This window comes from Gobio gobio, assembly GCF_949357685.1.
Source record: "Gobio gobio genome assembly, chromosome: 14".
Classification (NCBI taxonomy): domain Eukaryota; kingdom Metazoa; phylum Chordata; class Actinopteri; order Cypriniformes; family Gobionidae; genus Gobio; species Gobio gobio.
This window is the reverse complement of record NC_137107.1, coordinates 4705937-4725012: the sequence shown is the minus strand read 5'-3', so window position 1 is coordinate 4725012 and position 19076 is coordinate 4705937. Positions and strand designations below refer to the sequence as shown.

The following is a 19076-nucleotide window of genomic DNA, read 5'->3' as shown; positions in this document are numbered from 1 at the left end:
ACCAGCGATTTATAGATTATCATGACAGAATATGCTAATCGATGACTTCAAGATGGTTAACTCATAAATTCCTCAACTAACCCTTCAGAAGCGTTCTGTCTCGTTCTACATGTTGCCTCTTCTTCTTGAGTCTCTCCATCATTCTCCGACTGTGGTTTGAACATAAAAGGCTGAAAAGTGTCAGTGTGTGTGTGTGCGTGTGTGTGTGAGGTAATCGGAGCTGCTAACGCGAGCTCTTGAAGCTCCACCCTCTTCTAGAAAGGGGGTAGGGAGCAGCAGCTCATTTGCATTTAAAGGGGCACATGCAAAAACGTCACCCTCAAAAAGTGGCAATTTTAACATGCTATAAAAATGATCTGTGGGGTATTTTGAGCTAAAACTTCACATACACACTCTGCGGACATCAGAGACTTATTTTACATCTTGTTAAACAGCGCATAATAGGACTCCTTTAAGCAATAAAGTCACTCCCGCTGTTTCTCTGGCTCCAAATTACGGCAGTTCACAGAGAAAGCATTTACTTTCCATAACAATCTCTTCAGCAGAGCAGTGAATTGTGCCGAGTCTCTAGCAAGAACTGAATCAAACTGATACTTTCCATGTTTCCTATGATTGGCTGTTCGCCGCAGATGTCACACTTTCAGGTGCGTGCAAAAAACTCTGCGATGAAAGAAAATGTTAATGCTCTATAAGATTCTGGGATACAAGATTATGTTGTGTTTTCATGTTGACAAAACCAAACCAATCCAAGCATGATTTGTTGGTAGTTACGCTGATCATTAACTTTCAATGTCAACTCAGGTTTTAAACATGAGTTCATGAATAACTATGGAGCCTGAAAGCGTGAACAGCCGATCACATGCATGAAACATAGATAAAATGTGATTTACTTCTGAAAGGAATGAGATTATTATGAAAATATGAAGAATGTAAACACAATTACATAGCAAGAAGAAAAGAAATATCTTCAAAAGGGGACAGCTAAAAGACAACATTGTTTATTTTTATAACTAAGGGTGTAACGGTACATGGATTCGTCCCAAATCATCACGGTACAAACGTCACGGTTCGGTGCATAAAGTCAAACGCTGAATACAGTCAGTCACAGGCCATCCACACTCCAGTCCAGAAGGGGGCGCACATAGTAACGCAACACTGTTTGCTAACCACCACAACAGGAAAAAAAGCAGAAGAAGAAGAGACAATCTACACACCAACCCAAAACAAGAGTTCAGATGCACATTCAGTTTCCATTCATTTCTGTGACGCGCTCCACAAACTTCACGGAAAGAGCATCCTGTTTGATTTCTGTCTTTTACAAAAGCACAATGTTTAGTTTTTATTGTGAGTTAACACAACTATGTCTTACTCTTATCTGTATGAGCATAAATGACAGAGTATTTTAAGTTGTTTGCGCTGTTATAATGAGACTAAATCGTTTAGTATTGTGCAGATTTGTGTCGTGGAAGTCACACTACAGTCCAGGCATGTTGAATTAGGTATGGGAAAAAAATCTGCAGGACAGTGTCCATCCTTGCTTTACTATGATACACAGCACACCAAAACATGGATAATAACAAACAAACTCAAGAAGCAAACACAGGGCTTTATATATGCACACAAGAAACCAAACACAGTAACCATGGTAACAAACAAGGATCAAAAGTCAAGGGAACCAATGAGACTGAAACTAAAACTCAAGAAACTAGGACAGAGGTAGGCAAGTATTGAAAGAGCCGCTGTCCTGCAGAGTTTAACTCCAACCCTGAAAGACATCTATAGTTCTTATTGAGAACTAACAGGTTTAGATGTTGGTTTTATTGTTTGGTCACCATTATGGAGATCAGTGTTTCCTTTAGTTGGGCAGTTTTACTTGACTTTTAATGTGAGTTTGTGGTTTTTGTAACAGTGTTAACAAAGCAGATCATTTGTTGCAAAGGAAGCCCTAAACAAAAATGATCAGGTGATATAGTTTTCATCATCATGAAGAAAAATATTTGACTAAACTCATGACTAAAAATGGTTATTTGTTGTTATTAATAGAAAATATTCACCTACAATACTTTCTTGCCACAGATCAGACATTTTGATTTTGAAATACATTCTGAAAAAAAAAAGTTTAGATGCACACAGATATCAAGAATCAGCATATGAATCTCAACAATGGTGACATACTTAATGCTGCAATGCATGCTGGGAGTCATGAGTTTTATACTGTGGTGGCTTAGTAGGGTTGGAGCTAAACTCTACAGGACAGCTCTCTAGGACCGAACTTGCCTACCTCTGAACTAGGACAACATGAAAAACAGGACATAAACCTGACAGCTGCTTGAAGAACATCCCAACATATCCTCAACCAATAGTGTGACTTTGGTCAGGCCGTCCTGTGTGTTTAACCAATAGTTTGAAAAGAGACACTTTTTAACTACTATATTTTCGTTTCAAACAATAAAAAGGTATTTGTTCTCAGCTAACTTCTCTCCAATGACATCACCCAACCGCCTTCACCAATCCCTTTTCAACTGTCAAGAAATGACAAATGTAGCTCTTCCCTCTCTTTGTTTCTTCCTCTAAGCTTTCAAATCCACGCATAATTCTTCATTCATGCGTCATTGTCCACTAAGCACTTAGTCCTGCCCTGTTCTCTCTTTCCTTTTATTCCTCTTTTTTACTTTCTCTGCTCCTATGCACTTCTATGGCCCAGGTCTTATGACTCACTCAGATTTAACCCAGCAGGCTCTTTCCGACAGCTTCATGACTTGTGGAAACAAATCTTTGTCATTCGCACTCTCCGCCTTTTCCAGACTGCAACTCTCCTTAAAGAGGAAGGAGGAGGCTCGGGAGATGCGGAGAGATTCCCAGCAGCTGTTCGCTGCCTTCACAGTGGCTCGAGGATATGCCCGGGTGAATTTGTATGATATGTTCTGTTCCACTAGACCTTTTTGTCCAGTGTTGACTCAGAAGTCAACCGGGAACACATCCGGTATTTTCAGGAATCAGACACAGCATCACTGAATGTTGCAGCCAGAAATACAAGGATATAAAAAAGCTCTGGAGCTGTCAAATGTGTTTTGCATATTCCTTTTGCTGACAAATAAACAGGGAAATCTAGGTGCAGGTAACACGGAGAAACTACACACTGTTCATTTATACTACTGGCATTGTAACAATGCAAAGTTACTTTGAAGTTAGTTCGCTTTCAAAACGTTTGTGTTCCCCGAGAAACTTTGAGTTCTGTGTTTCAAAAAGTTTGCGTTCCCCCGAGAAACTTTGAGTTCACTTTCAAAATATTTACATTCCCCCGAGAAACTTTGAGTTCACTTTCAAAATGGTTGTGTTCCCCCGAGAAACTTTGAGTTCACTTTCAAAATGTTTACATTCCCCCGAGAAACTTTGAGTTCGCTTTCAAAACATTTTGCGTTCCCCCGAGAAACTTTGAGTTAGGTCTCAAAATGTTTGCGTTTCCCCGAGAAACTTTGAGTTCACTTTCAAAAAGTTTTGTGTTCCCCGAGAAACTTTGAGTTAGGTCTCAAAACGTTTTGTGTTCCCCGAGAAACTTTGAGTTCACTTTCAAAAAGTTTTGTGTTCCCCGAGAAACTTTGAGTTAGGTCTCAAAACGTTTGCTTTTCCCCGAGAAACTTTGAGTTCACTTTCAAAACGTTTTGTGTTCCCCGAGAAACTTTGAGTTAGGTCTCAAAACGTTTGCGTTCCCCCGAGAAACTTTGAGTTCACTTTCAAAAAGTTTGCGTTTCCCCAAAAAACGTTGAGTTCACTTTCAAAAAGTTTTGTGTTCCCCGAGAAACTTTTAGTTTGCTTTCAAAACGTGTTGTGTTCCCCCGAAAAACTTTGAGTTCACTTTCAAAACGTTTGTGTTCCCCGAGAAACTTTGAGTTCACTTTCAAAATGTTTGCGTTCCCCCGAGAAACTTTGAGTTCACTTTCAAAATGTTTGCGTTCCCCCGAGAACGCCACATCAAGGACGATAAAATCATTCTAAATGTGAAACAATAGCAGAATCCACACCACAACTATAACGATTTTATGACACAGAGAAATGTTGGAATCATTTTTAGAACTATTTTTCCAGCAGATGAGTGATAAAAACATTGACAGCCAATCAGAATCCATTCAGATACATGGCCTTCATGGAGGAACTTCATGCAGGACAAATGGCATGTCCTTTTTATGAAAGAGCCACCAATAGGCTTTAGTCTACATTACAGCAATGAACTTTGATTTGCTCCTTGCTATTGCTATAGAGGCTTTCCTAATCTAAAGCAGTGGTTCCCAACCCTGGTCCTGCACGTTTTAGATGTCTCCCTAATCAAACACACCAGATTCAACTCATCAGCTTATTATTAAAGACTCCAAGACCTCAGACGCCTCTGTCAGATAAGAGGGTGTCCGTGATTTCACCAAGTACAACATGTTCCTGGATCAACATCAACATTACAATCAACCAATCAGATTTGAGGGTCAAGTTTACAGTCTGTGTCAAGTTTAGGCTTAAAATCAGGGTTATGTGCTTCTACATCAGTGAAATTCACATCATTTCCCTCTGATTTTAGGGATATTTTATGGGTAGGGTTAGGTGTAGAGGTAGGGATAGGGTTAGGACTACATTTTTGGACATGACTGTTATTCCTTGATCAACAAAATCATGGTGACCAGATAAAAGAGACATCAAGATGAGACATCAATAATGTTCCTTGCTGGGCGTTCTCCAGGACCAGGGTTGGGAACCACTGCTCTAAATAGAGCAATGTTTTGCAATTCATATTTTTGGTCCATTTTCCAAAAGAGCAAGACTGAAATTCAGAACCCATGGGGGTTTGGGGCTAAATCAACCTATGGTGGTCCCCCAGTGTGTATGGCAGTTAAAGCCCCTTTATTCAAAATGTCTGACTTTTTAACTGAAACACATTCAGTTATGTCTTTAGTGAACAGCTGGCAAAGTAAATGAATGCTTGGCAGTGTATTAAGTCTTAAAGTGACAGCCGCATAATAAACCCACTGTCATTTAATGTTAATCAAAAAACAAAAGAAAAAGAGAGAATCATTCATTGCTTTTCACTGAATAACTCCACCAACTATCCAAATGTTTCACTTACATTTATGCTAATAACTTTGAAGTGCTAGAAACAAAATTGGATTTGATTGCACCCTATCGTTTTCCGTCATGTAAAATTTCCCACTTAAACACCTACGTTTTAGACCTCCTCATTGGCGGTTCGCTGATTTTCATGACAATCGAACCACGTAATCTTCAGATCATGCTTGCACAAAGTTATCAAAAGCTTTTTACGCCACCTATTGGTCAGAAGATATGAAAAATAGCCTTTATTGCTTATAACTTCTGAATGTTTTAACCAAAAATCATAAAACTTCAGTGAATCATGCAGTCGAATGATACCTAATTGTCCCATTTTTGGTATTGTGGTGTCGGCCATTTTGAATTTTAAATGTAAAATGTTTGAAAATAAAATGCTGTATTTTAAGAACGCGTTACCGTATAGTTACGAAACTCGGTATGTTAACAGGACCATGTCCTGAAGGTACTCAAAAAGTTGAGACAGCGCAAAAAGTAATGAAATTTCCAAAAATATTAATAACTTTTGATTATTGAATTAATCTTAATAGATTGCTTGGGTCATGCCGAGAACAACGATACCAATTATGCCACATTTGTTTGAACTTGCTGTCCGCCATTTTGAATTTCTTTGAAAACCTATTTTTTCTAACTCCTCCTAGACCGTTGGTCTGATGTTCACCAAAATTGGCTCAGCTCATCTTCAGACCATGCCGGCAAAAATATATTAAAAGCTTTTCGATAAATGAAACCATTCTCGAGTAACGCATCAACGAATTTGTTAGCATGATGCCAACAAATATTACACATATAACATGTTGGCATACTGTCACCAAACTTTGTGTCATTGTCACCTCACACTGACCACACCATAATAATTCGATAACAGCGCCACCTATTGGTCAAAAGTGATAAGCAAGTTAATCATACTAGAGTGATTGTATTTGTGATTTTTCAGCCATTTTGACTAAAAAAACATCTTTAATTACTCATTGTTGCCATTTTTATGAAGCTCCCAGCCATACTAATGTCGCTTTGTTCCTTTTTGTGCTTGACCCCAATAATTGCTTTTTTATTGTATTACTGAACGTTTCAACTCACTGTTGTTTGTTGACAGTGAAACAGCTCTGAAAGCACAGATTAAAGGGTCGGGGGTCATTTCAAGGTTTTTATGAACGCACTGACAGGGGCCCCTGGACAAAGTTTTGCTTAGGGCCCCTAGAAAAACAGGACCGACGCTGCAGATGACAATAAATGAACAAAGAAAAATAATGTCTGCACACTGAAATTACAGCTCCAAAAATGTGTTTAAGAACAGCACAACGTTTCGACCAGTCAGGTCTTCATCAGACACAATTTTTGCTGTAATATGTGTATGTAGACATTATTTTTAATGCTAAATAAACAAGATGTGAACAAGAAACACAGTGGTTTGGTTTGGTTTGGTTTGGTTTAGTAATTTATGTTTTCACATCTCTACGGTCTCACAGAGAATATGATTCAATATGATTCCGGGTGCCTCGCTCCATGTAATTGCTTTTCCATCCAAACACAGGGAAAACAGAACCTGCAGTCTGTAATCTGCCTCCCCACCCTGCTCCAGCACATCCATGCACACTGGAACGCAGCGCTACTTATCATGCCAGCACACAACTCATTTCAAGAGCACAGACAAATACAAATGACTCATTGGCATATGCTAAAGGTCACATACCAATAGATATGGGGGGCCATGCTTATGCATTTGCAAATGTGTCACATGACCTTCACAGAGCTATCTATGCAGGCCATAAAAAAGACTAATGTTGACAAAACGTGGAATACTGTTTTCTCTCTATAGGCTGTTTAGAGTTCAGTTTCCAAACCCAGATCAATGGTTATTAGTGGTGTTTGTAAAGGCATGCATCACCATTACTACTGCTCATACTTGTGTTTAAGGATCTGAATACCCAACTCACTAGAGCTGTGGAATATAATCTTTCGTACAATGCAACGCAATCCTGAACGATTCTGCATCGATGCATGAAAACAATTAAATAGGCCTACTAAACATATTAATGTACTGTTTTACTGTAAATATAATACTCTTACTATATATTAATAAAGACCTTTGGAAGCAAAGCACTTGTGTCTGATGTTCACAGATAATGTACTTCTTGAAAGCAGATATTTGGCACATTTCAGAAAAGAACATGCATGAATGAGAAAATAAAGTGTGGTATATCTTTATTAGGGGCCAAGCACCGAATGGTGCGATGGCCCCTATTGTACCCATTAGTTTTCTTCTTCTTCCGCCATGGCTGCCCATAGAACCGTATGGTAAAAAGTTGTGAAATTTGGCAAACTGATAGAGGTCAGTCCAAACATTCATCACTGCAAATTTAGAGTCTCTAACTCAATCCCTCTAGCGCCATCAACTGTCCAAAGTTTCACTGACATTTATGCTAACAACCTTTGAAGTGCTAGAAACAAAATTCGATTTATTTTCCGTCATGTAAATTTTCCCACCAAAACAGCTACTCCTAGGCGGTTTGCCAGATCATCCTTAGACCATGCTGGCACAAAGTTATCAAAAGCTTTTTGATAAACCCAACCGTTCTCAAATAACGTGCAAAGGGATTCGACGAAGAGCGCGCCAAATTGGACGTGAGGGTATATCTCCGCAACGCTTTAACATATTCAGACCAAATTTGGTACATGTCAACCCAAGCATGACTTGAGGCTACATTCAGCTTTTCACCATATCCTGACCATGTCCTGACTTCTGAAGGTACTCAAAAGACATGTTCAAAAATGCTAATAACTTTTGATTAATTAATCAATCTTGGTAGATTCCTTGGGTCATGCCGAGAACAACGATACCAATTATGCACATTTCAGAAAAGAATATGCATGAATGAGAAAATAATAAAGTGTAGTACGTACTTGAAAGAGTTATTAAGCCACAAAAAAGATGCTTTACTTGCGCTGACTGACAGACAGAATTATTTCAAAATACCTGATTTTGGTGAGTATTAACATAAACATAGAAGGTTATGGCTTAAGTGAATGTAAACAGTGGGGGGGGGGGGTTGAAAGCACTTCAATCCCAGTTCCCACACGAACATATTAAGTATTCAGTCCATTTTATCATGAAATTCAAATGATAAATGCCATTTTGACGCTCTTTAATGTGACGTGACTGTATAGGCGTTGTATAAACGTCATCTCTTCCTAAAGAATAAACATAAAATAACATCTCTTAAGGTGTGTTGAGGATACATTACAACTTACTGAAATGTATCATATGTGGTGTAATCGCTCAATCAGTGTTTCAATGGTGGAAAGACAATAAAACAGCTTGTAAACAATGTCATGTAGCATCACATTTACCTCAGGCAGTCATTCAGTGTCCACAGCTGTTAGTTCACTAGAGAGATGAACTCTTTCACTAAATATATGCTCTATTTTAGCCGTTATATTCATTATATTAGCCGTTATATTCATTATATTCTACTTAACCTGTTAGTGATGTCTTGTTTATTTAATGTATGTTTAAATAAATCTGTCATGAAAATGACAGACACTGTGTATAAATGATTATATTTCAATAACGAATTGGAGAATTTTTTTTTTAATTAGATTTAGAAGTTAATGCAAAAACTGCCTTATGTGAAGCTTGAGCTAAAAATAAATTGCAACTGAATTTATGCTAATAGTTTGGGCTCTGTTGTTAATCTTTAATAGCAATGTGTAAGTAAGGGCTCCCTATATAGTTTACAGCATTATCTTTAAGAAACTTTTAGTTATAATTTAATTAATTTAAAAACAGACACAATTTTTCTCAGTAAACCACTCTTGAATAAAAATAAATAAAAATAAATTTGGTAAAACTGCGGTACCGAACCCGTACCGAACCGGGACTTTAAAACCAAAACCGTCAGTTTTGTGTACCGTTACACCCCTATTATATTAGATCCGTGCATTAGGTCTTAAAATCCCCCAGTAGTCAATCATTTTATCCCTTAAAACTCATATTTGATGACCAAAATGACATATTTAAAGTTTTTTTCCAGTGAAAAAATTTTATTCATGCAGGCTCGATGTATCAGAATGGTAATGCATTTTATATATCGCTCTCTATGTCGGACACATAGCGCTAATTAATATGATTTTCTTTTGTTAATAAGATAATTTATTATCAAATAATAATTATAGAGATAATTATCTCTTTCAGCATCCTTCCAAACGCTTTGAACAACTCACTTCAGTGGAGAAAGGCATATAGTTCATCATAACATCATATACATAATTCACTATTGCTAATTTCACTATTGCATATTTGCGCTATTGCTAAATGTAACATTTTTCGTATTAACAGAAAAATATAGCGGAATAACCAGCTTCTCTAGAGACTCCCCTGCTTCAGAGAATAGTTAATGATATGCTAAAGCCCCTCGTGATGTGATCGGTTGGCGTTTTTGAGTTTTATTTCACTGCCGTTTTAAGGAGAAAATGCTCAGCAAAGGTGTTGACTGATGAATTTGCACATTGTCTTAAAGCATATTAAAATCCGGCTGCTGTCTGTGTCATTAACGTTGATCAAACAACAACAGTAAAGAGGGAATCCCTCACTGCTCAAGTGAAGATTGACCCTTACAACCCACCTTACTAAAGTACACTGTGCACTATTGACACGAAACATACCTACAATTGACTCATGGAGGATAGCTGTACTGTGTTGTAAGTTTCTAAGGAATCAGACTTAAAATATGTACCTGGTAAATGATAAAACGGCCCATAAAGAAAAGAGATACCAGAATATCATGGGCTTGGCGATGGGCCCTTTAGACTCAAGTAACCATTCAGCAACAAAAAAAAACTAAAGCAAGTTAGGCTGAAAGTTCTGAAATGTAATCGGAGGAAAACGCTCCCAGTCGAATGCTCAGTGTAAACAACCCAGAGTATCCTTAAATAAATTTACTACTCCTATGTGAATGTACCACTTAATGTCGAAAGATGATATATGAGCAGGTCTACCAAGAGGTCAGGGCTTTTCCAAATAACACGCGCAGCTTGCTCAGAGAACACACTCCAAATATGGCAAGACGTAGCATATGATGCCTCTCGGTGAATCTCACACTCACACACAAAAATGTTGCTTGTGTGAAAAGGGTTGTCTTTTATCATATTGTCTTTTCGATGGTATAGCCTGGCATGGTGACAGCTTAAGGTATGTTCAAAGTTTCCTATGGTTGAGCAAAAAATGGTACTATAAACACACAGTTTGTCAACACAGGATTGACTAGTCCCTTTCAAGGAAAGTATGTTTACTTGCAGCTATTTCGGGCATCCAAGATCAAATCTACTTAAATGGGGGAATCCGGAAATTTCAATAACGGCTTGCTGGACTCACAATTAAATAACATATTTCAAATCAGCCACAAAATCTGAGATGAACTGTATCATACTGTAAAGAAAACTTAAAAAAAGAGAGTTTATGCTGCCTTAAAATGTTAAGTTTAGTCAACATGAAATGTGAAGTTGTACTAAGTGACAACTTGTATATTTGAGTTGACTAAACTTAACATTTTAAGGCAGCACGAACTGTAAAAAAATCTGTAAAAATGCTACGGTTATAAACTGGTTAACAGAAAGTTTCTGCACTATAAGCGGTGAATAACTGTAATAGATCTAACCTTACAGTTAATGTAATTTTACAGTAAAATACTGTTAAATTTACAGTTTTTGAAGTGAAAAGAACAAGTCATTGTGTAATTTACAGACGAAACGAAAAACGAAAATTGACATTCCCAGAATTCCCTGCGTGACACTTCACATTTGATGTATTGATGTATTTTGGTTGGAATAGTTTTTTTCTGATCAGTTTTGTACATTAGGGTTTTATGTTACATTTAATGTTTTTAAATTAATGTTTATTGCATGTTTTAAATGTCATGTGTGTTATAATGATGGTGTTTAGTGTGTTTGTGAATGACACTGAGCATCTTCTCTATATGAGTGTTCAAGCTTTGATTCATCATGTGACTCTCATCTCTGCTGTGATTGGTGGTTGTCAGTATATATCAAAGGCACATAACAGATATTAGTATATCAATAGGTTGGTAATTTAACGTTATTTACTGTAAATTTAACTTAAATCTGTAAAACCTAAAATGTTGCTACCATATTTTTTACTGTACATTTCTGGCAACCACAGCTGCCAGTTTAGGGCCCTATAAAATCCATTAGATTTTTTCCCAAAATACGTTTTTTCCATTTAAATTTTTGCAAATTCCTTTTTTCAGTTTCCAAAATCAGTTTTTTTTTACCCTTTACTGTTATTTTAGTCGTAAAAAGAGTGTGCTTTTAATGTTAATATAATAGAACATAAAACATAAAATAGGAATGACCTTAAATATATTGAGGTAACAAACATCACATTTACTCAGTACTTTTCAGGACAAAGACTGCATGATGCAACATATCACTGCACTCTGAGTACTTCAAGTCATTAAAGTCATCAAATTACAGGGCCCTAACAGGTTTTTTTTACAGTTTACACATAATTATTACAATATAAACCATTAAATTATATGGTTTTGAACTGTAAAATAGACAGTAAACTAAGTGCTGTCCCGTAAAACCTAAAATGTTACTACCGTATTTTTTACGGTAAAGTTCTGGCAACCACAGCTGCCATTTTCTAACCGTGAATTTTACGTGGATTTTTTTACAGTGTAATTTTTACAGTTGAAAACAACAAAATGTGTGTAAAAAAAAAAAGTCAAAACACTGTCACAATTGCGAGTTTCCATCTTGCAATTTTTTTTCTCAGAATTGCAAGATATAAACTTGCAACTGTGAGAAATAAAGTCAGAATTATTTATATCTCACAATTCTGACTTTATTTCTCACAATTGCGAGTTTATATCTTGCGATTCGGAGAAAAAAAGTCATAATGTCGCAATTCCCTTCTTACATTTTTTTATTCTGTGGCGTAAACAAGCTTCCATATGCAATCATCATAAAACATTTTATTGGATTATTTAGAATTCGAAAAAGTATATTCTGCCTGGTTTTTTGTATGTTAAAAAAGGCTTTTATGTAATTTTTTTAATGCATGTATTGTGTGAATGTTAATGTATATTAGAACTCCTTGTTTCAAAATAAATGTGCATTTATGCATTTAGCAGACGCATTTATCCAAAGCGTCTCACAATCGAGGAGCATAAGCATAAGCTTTTTTCCCCCTATATATATCCTAATCATTTATACTTGTACTTCAATGAGCTCATCGTTTGTGCCTTAAATGAGTGCATTGTTTAAATGAATACATTATTAGCTAACTGTGTTATTTTGCATTTGCTCATTTCTGAAATGCATAACTTGGACACAGTCACATCTGATAACAGATCGCTCTAAATTGTAATGTAGACACGTATTGTCTGTAAAGCTGCTTTTAAACGATATGCATTGTGAAAATCGCAAAACAAATACAAAGATTTTTTGTGCTGAAATTGTTTTAGAAGTATTATTGCATAGTAGTTGGTTCACACTACGTATCCTGTTTATTGAGCAGTACGAAAAATAAAGCTACATGTTATTAAACAGTTGTTATTTCAGCTGAGATTGATGTGATTATAAATCACGTCCATTGGTCAGGCAGACAGTAGCTTTGAACAAACCCCATCATAGACGCTCATGAGTGTGTGCACAGTAAAACACATGTGCATGGCTTCTTATATCTTTGTGAAAGTGAGCAGTGAGGTTAGTAAGGCGATATACTGATAAGGCAGTACCTGCTGAGGGCCAACACCAGCTGATCTGTGCAGGCTTTAATGCGGTTCTGAGCCTCCATGTGTGTCATGCTCTCTGTACTTTCTCCATTGATGGCCAGGATGGTGTCTCCAGGGCACAAGTCGCTCAGCGCCGCTTTACTCGCAGGTGTTATCTAACAATAGGCAAACAGAAGAAAGGTTAAGGAAGTACCACACCCAGGGCAAACTCTGCAATGCCTGCAGCCATGCCATTACTGACTGACTGGAAAACTCAATCAAACAAACCCTACGACTAGACAGATGAATCATTACTGAGTTGACTAATGTGAGATATTGTAACTATTCAACGTGATGCATTCATGCTTATGAGGCAATCCCACAGTCATTGTAATGTCACAGTCATGTCTAGCGCAACTCTCATTAAGAAATGTCTGATTCATTTAACCCAACATTTTAAGGAAAAATAAATATTTAGCATGAAGAACCCCCCAAATTCTCATTGAACACATTAAATTATTACTGTAATATTACTGTAATGCAAGAATAAAACATACAACATACTGATACATACAGCAACATAATGTTTTTTAATATTAAAACTAAAATCATGTAACATGATGTCACGCATGGTTGCTGGCAAACAGACAAGGAAGATGAATACAATCAATACAAAGTTTATTAACAATAATTGATTTTGCTGATTTTCACGAAAATCTAACCACATAATCTTCAGACCATGCTGGCACAAAGTTATCAAAAGCTTTTTGATAAACCCAAACGTTCTCGAATAATGCGCAAACGAATTCAACGAAGAACGCGCCAAATTGGACGTGAGGGTATATCTCCACAACGATTTAACATATTCAGACAAAACTTGGTACATGTCAACCCAAGCATGACTTGAGGCTACATTCAGCGTTTCGGCACAGCGCCACCGATTGGTCATAAGATATGAAAAATAGCCTTTTTTGCTTATAACTTCTGAATTTTAACCAAAAATGATAAAACTTCAGTAAATCATGCAGTCGAATGATACCTAATTGTCCCATTTTTGCTATTGTGGGGTCGGCCATTTTGAATTTTAAATGTAAAATGTTTGAAAATAAAATGCTGTATTTTAAGAACGCGTTACCGTATAGTTACGAAACTCGGTATGTTAACAGGACCATGTCCTGAAGGTACTCAAAAAGTTGAGACAGCGCAAAAAGTAATAATGAAATTTCCAAAAATGCTAAACATTCATTAGCATTGTGTCTAGCGCAACTCTCATTAAGAAATGTCTGATTCATTTTACCCAAAAATAAATATTTTGCTTAACGAACCCCCAAATTCTCATTGAACACATGAACATGTATCAAAATTATTACTGTATTATTACTGTAATGCAAGAATAAAACTCATGCTCATCACTACGACTCAATTCAACTTTTTAATATTAAAACTAAAATCATGTAACATGATGTCACGTATGGATGCTGGCAAACAGACAAAGAAGATGAATATAATTAAAACAAAGTTTATTAACATTAATCCAACAGAATGGCGAACGGGGAGCAACACACACACTTGACATAGACAATACCGGACAATGAACTGAAAACAGGCAGGAAGTTAAATACACAGAGGTAAACGACAAACAGCTGTGATGATTGCAGTTATTGTCCATGGTGACACATCGTGATGGGAAAATAGAAGAAAGGAAGACATGTGACTAATGAAAATAAACTTCTGTCAGGACTACTAGCGTCAAAGATGATTGACAATTAGCATACAGTTTGGATTGGTGGTATGGTTCTGCTCTTAGGGTGAACAGAACAGAACCAACATAATGTATTGGAGATATCATTAATGTCAATATCTAAATGTACAACATAATAGTCTGATTAAGAGGTGGAGCTGGGGATGGAGGAGGGTAAATGAGCTCTGGAGAACGCTATAGCTGCTGATACAAAGATCACAGCAGAACCATAACGCATCTCACACTTACGGTCTATGGTCTCACAGCAACAGTGTGTTACTGAATGAATCAGCCGTTTGAACGAATTGACTCAATGATTCACTCATTAAGACCTGCCGCCACCTACTGGCAGTTTAGATTCATGTTTAAACTTACAACATTTTTATTTGTATATTAAAAAAAATATTTAAAACAATCTCATAACATTATTTAATGCAGGTGTAATTTTTCAGTGTAAATTATTTAATTTGATTGGTAACAGCCCTATAGTGTCTTCTTCTAATTTTAAAAATATGAAAGGAAAGCTGAAGCATAGCCTATATTTAATAAGATTAGGGGGAAAATGCCCTTTATAAAAGGTAAAAAATATCACAAATATGCAGATTTAAATATGTCAAAGCTGATTGAACATTGGTGAGAATATTGCTTCAGAATACATTTTACATTTACACACTTTTTACTCGGACAAGTGAATGACAGATTTAAGGACAAGCTCGTGAACAGGCTTAATGTCGAGCCCTGTGTTGGTTCTCTAACTGAGCTAAATGATTTTATTACTACAACCCCAAATCAGAAAAAGTTGGGACAGTATGGAAAACGGAAATAAATAAAAAAAGAAGTGATTTCTAAATTTACTTTGACTTGTATTTCATTGCAGACAATATGAACACAAAATATTTCATGTTTTGTCTGGTCAACTTCATGTCATTTGTAAATATGCATCCTCTCCTGTCATTCAGACCTGCAACACATTTCAAAAAAAGTTGGGACAGTAAAGCATTTACCACTTTGTAATGTTGCTATTCCTTTTCACAACACTTAAAAGACGTTTAGGGACTGAATACACCAAGTGATGAAGTGTTTCAGGTGTAATTTTGTCCCATTCTTCCTGCAAACAAGTCTTAAGGTGGGCAACAGTACGGGCTCTTCCACACATTCTCTATTGGAGACAGGTCGGGACTGAGGCAGGCCAGTCAAGTACCCGAACCCTCTTCCTCCGCAGCCGGGACTTTGTAATGTGTGCAGAATGTGGTTTTGCATTGTCTTGTTGAAATATGCATGGACGTCCCTGGAAAAGATGTCTTCTTGAAGGCAGCCTATTATGCTCCAAAATCTCTATGTACTTTTCAGCATTAATGGTGCCTTCACAGAAGTGCAAGTTACCGTTGCCAAGGGCACTGACACAACCCCATACCATGACAGACCCTGGCTTCTGGACTTGTTGCTGGTAACAGTCTGGATGATCCTTTTCTTCTTTGGTCCGGAGAAGATTCCTTGAATCTTTTAATTATGTTATGCACTGTTGAATGTGAAATATCCAAATCTCTTCCTATCTTTCTTTGAGGAACATTGTTTTTAAACATTTCAATAATTTTCTCACGTATTTGTTGGCAAACTGGCGATCCTCGGCCCATCTTTGCTCCTAAAGGATTAGACCTTTCTTGGATGCTGCTTTTGTACCAAATCATAATTACAATCACCTGTTGACATCACCTGTTTCAAATCACATCATTATTTAACCATTTTACCTCATTACTAGCCCTAAATTGCTCCTGTCCCAACTTTTTTTTTTTATTTGTTACAGGTCTGAATGACAGGAAAGGATGCATATTTACAAATGACATGAAGTTGACCAGACGAAACATGAAATATTTTGTGTTCATATTGTCTGCAATGAAATACAAGTCAAAGTAAATTTAGAAATCACTTTTTTTATTTATTTGCGTTTTCCATACTGTCTTAACTTTTTCTGATTTGGGGTTGTATAAAAAAATCTAAATGACGATGGGGGCCTGAACACCGGTAAACATGACTATCGCAGCAAGCCTAATAAGCAGATGCATATGTTAAAATAATGTGATAATCAACATTAAACAGCATATAAATCAAAATGAATGTCACTGAATGAAATGTCGCCCCAGGACAAGCTCTAGGACTGAAGCTTTGGGGTGTTGATGGACTTCATCTGTGTTTGATCATCGCTCTGAATCCCATCTGGATGGAATCTTTGACAAACACAGCTTTTTGCTCAAAATGTATCTTTTTATCATGAAACTTATTAAAATTAAAATATTTGATATATTGCATGTTCAGATGTTCACACAAGATATCCTGTGGGCCATGAAACTTGTGAAAATGACCAAAAACGCTGGCGGTGACTTGCAAGTGTCAAATTTCATGTTTACGCTCACTTTAGACTTAACTGATGGTGGTATATTTTATTTTTTTTCAACAACAGAATGTTCAAAAGGGACCATCAAAACAAGGTGTTACCAACATTGTAATATAGTACGCTCTTTTGCTTTTGTAACGAAGAGATTTTAATGCTTCTACATAGTAAAAGTAATTCAAACAAGCACTATATCCACTGCTACACACTATAGTTCACGACACGAATAAGCTGAAGTCTTCATAGACCTCTAAATGTTGCACAACAGACCAGTTTAAATGTGAAGCCCGGAAATTATTCCTAAGTACAGAACACTTGACTTAAGCACAGGGACCAGGGGCTGTTGTTATTACAGTGGGATCTGGCCTACCAGCCATTAACTAAATGACTCACTCGACCATCACCAAACACCCTATAATAAGCCAAACACACACGTACAACCACAAATATTTAGCAAACAGAAGCTCTTGACCTACTAATAAGGCTAATTCATCCCATTTAACAAGCCTCGTTTCCATAAAGGTCCTGAGTCATACTAAAACACATGTTTTATCTTCAAACGTCTTGGGTTTCCTGCTGAGAACATTACTAGCCACAAAGAACAGGTTATGTAACGTGACCTTACCGTGTTGACCAGAAAAAGCTCAGCTTTACTGTGAAAAACATTATCAAAACTTGTCAATGTAGAGAGAATGATGAGGAGAGAGGTTCACTGTCAAAATATGATCTTTATATCCCTTAAAATGGCTGATGATTACAATTCTGTGAAGCCCCACCTACACTAGGTTTCTGATTAATAATGGTTCACTGAAAACTGTTGCAAATGTTGATTTCAATGTAACCAATATTCAGAATGTGGAAGCAGTCTTTAATGTACAACTGCTTAACTGTTGGTACGTTTGTTTACTTTAGCTTTGTGATAAAAACAGTAGCAGGAAATCAATAATTACTCTCACATTCTTATGGCACAGAGTTCCAAAGAAACCTTTAGTATGGAGATTAGATATGGATCTAGATTTTGCATTGGACATCAAGTGAAGAACCAACAAAATTGCTTAGCATGCAACACTGAATCAACGGCTTCATGCTCTCATTGTGGTCAGGACCAAACATGTTTGTCCTCGGTGCAACGGAACCCGTGGTTATTGTAAACTGCACTACCCAGATCCTGGGTCAAGCCTTTTGGGTTATTTTTTCAGTGTTTGGGTAGTTTTTGTTTTCCTCAGATCCTGGGTCAGACGTAACAACCCAGTGTTTGGGTAGTTTTTGTGTTACTCAGATCCTGGGTCAGACGTAACAACCCAGTGTTTAGGTAGTTTTTGTGTTACTCTGATCCTGGGTCAGACGTAACAACCCAGTGTTTAGGTAGTTTTTGTGTTACTCTGATCCTGGGTCAGACTTAACAACCCAGTGTTTGGGTAGTTTTTGTGTTACTCAGATCCTGGGTCAGACGTAACAACCCAGTGTTTGGGTATTTTTTGTGTTACCCAGATCCTGGGTCAGACGTAACAACCCAGTGTTTGGGTATTTTTTGTGTTACCCAGATCCTGGGTCAGACGTATCAACCCAGTGTTTGGGTAGTTTTTGTGTTAGTCAGATCCTGGGTCCGACGTAACAACCCAGTGTTTGGGTAGTTTTTGTGTTAGTCAGATCCTGGGTCAGACGTAACAACCCAGTGTTTGGGTAGTTTTTGTGTTACTCAGATCCTGGGTCAGACGTAACAACCCAGTGTTTGGGTATTTTTTGTGTTACCCAGATCCTGGGTCAGACGTATCAACCCAGTGTTTGGGTATTTTTTGTGTTACCCAGATCCTGGGTCAGACGTATCAACCCAGTGTTTGGGTAGTTTTTGTGTTACTCTGATCCTGGGTCAGACGTAACAACCCAGTGTTTGGGTAGTTTTTGTGTTCCTCAGATCCTGGGTCAGACGTATCAACCCAGTGTTTGGGTAGTTTTTGTGTTACTCAGATCCTGGGTCAGACGTATCAACCCAGTGTTTGGGTAGTTTTTGTGTTAGTCAGATCCTGGGTCAGACGTAACAACCCAGTGTTTGGGTAGTTTTTGTGTTACTCAGATCCTGGGTCCGACGTAACAACCCAGT

The 19076-nt window shown here is 37.2% G+C and overlaps 1 protein-coding gene across 2 annotated transcripts in view; it reads right to left on the bottom strand.

The window, feature by feature from the left end:
• pdlim4 (PDZ and LIM domain 4) overlaps positions 1 to 19076 on the bottom strand; it is a 74343-nt gene that overhangs the window by 48933 nt on the left and 6334 nt on the right. For both annotated transcript variants that reach the window (XR_013817926.1, XM_079835227.1), the window contains exon 2: positions 12870 to 13021. Coding sequence is in view for 1 of the 2 variants with exons in the window: in XM_079835227.1 (XP_079691353.1) it covers positions 12870 to 13021 (152 nt within the window). In the remaining variant the exon portion in view is untranslated. The remainder of the gene's footprint in view (positions 1 to 12869; positions 13022 to 19076) is intronic.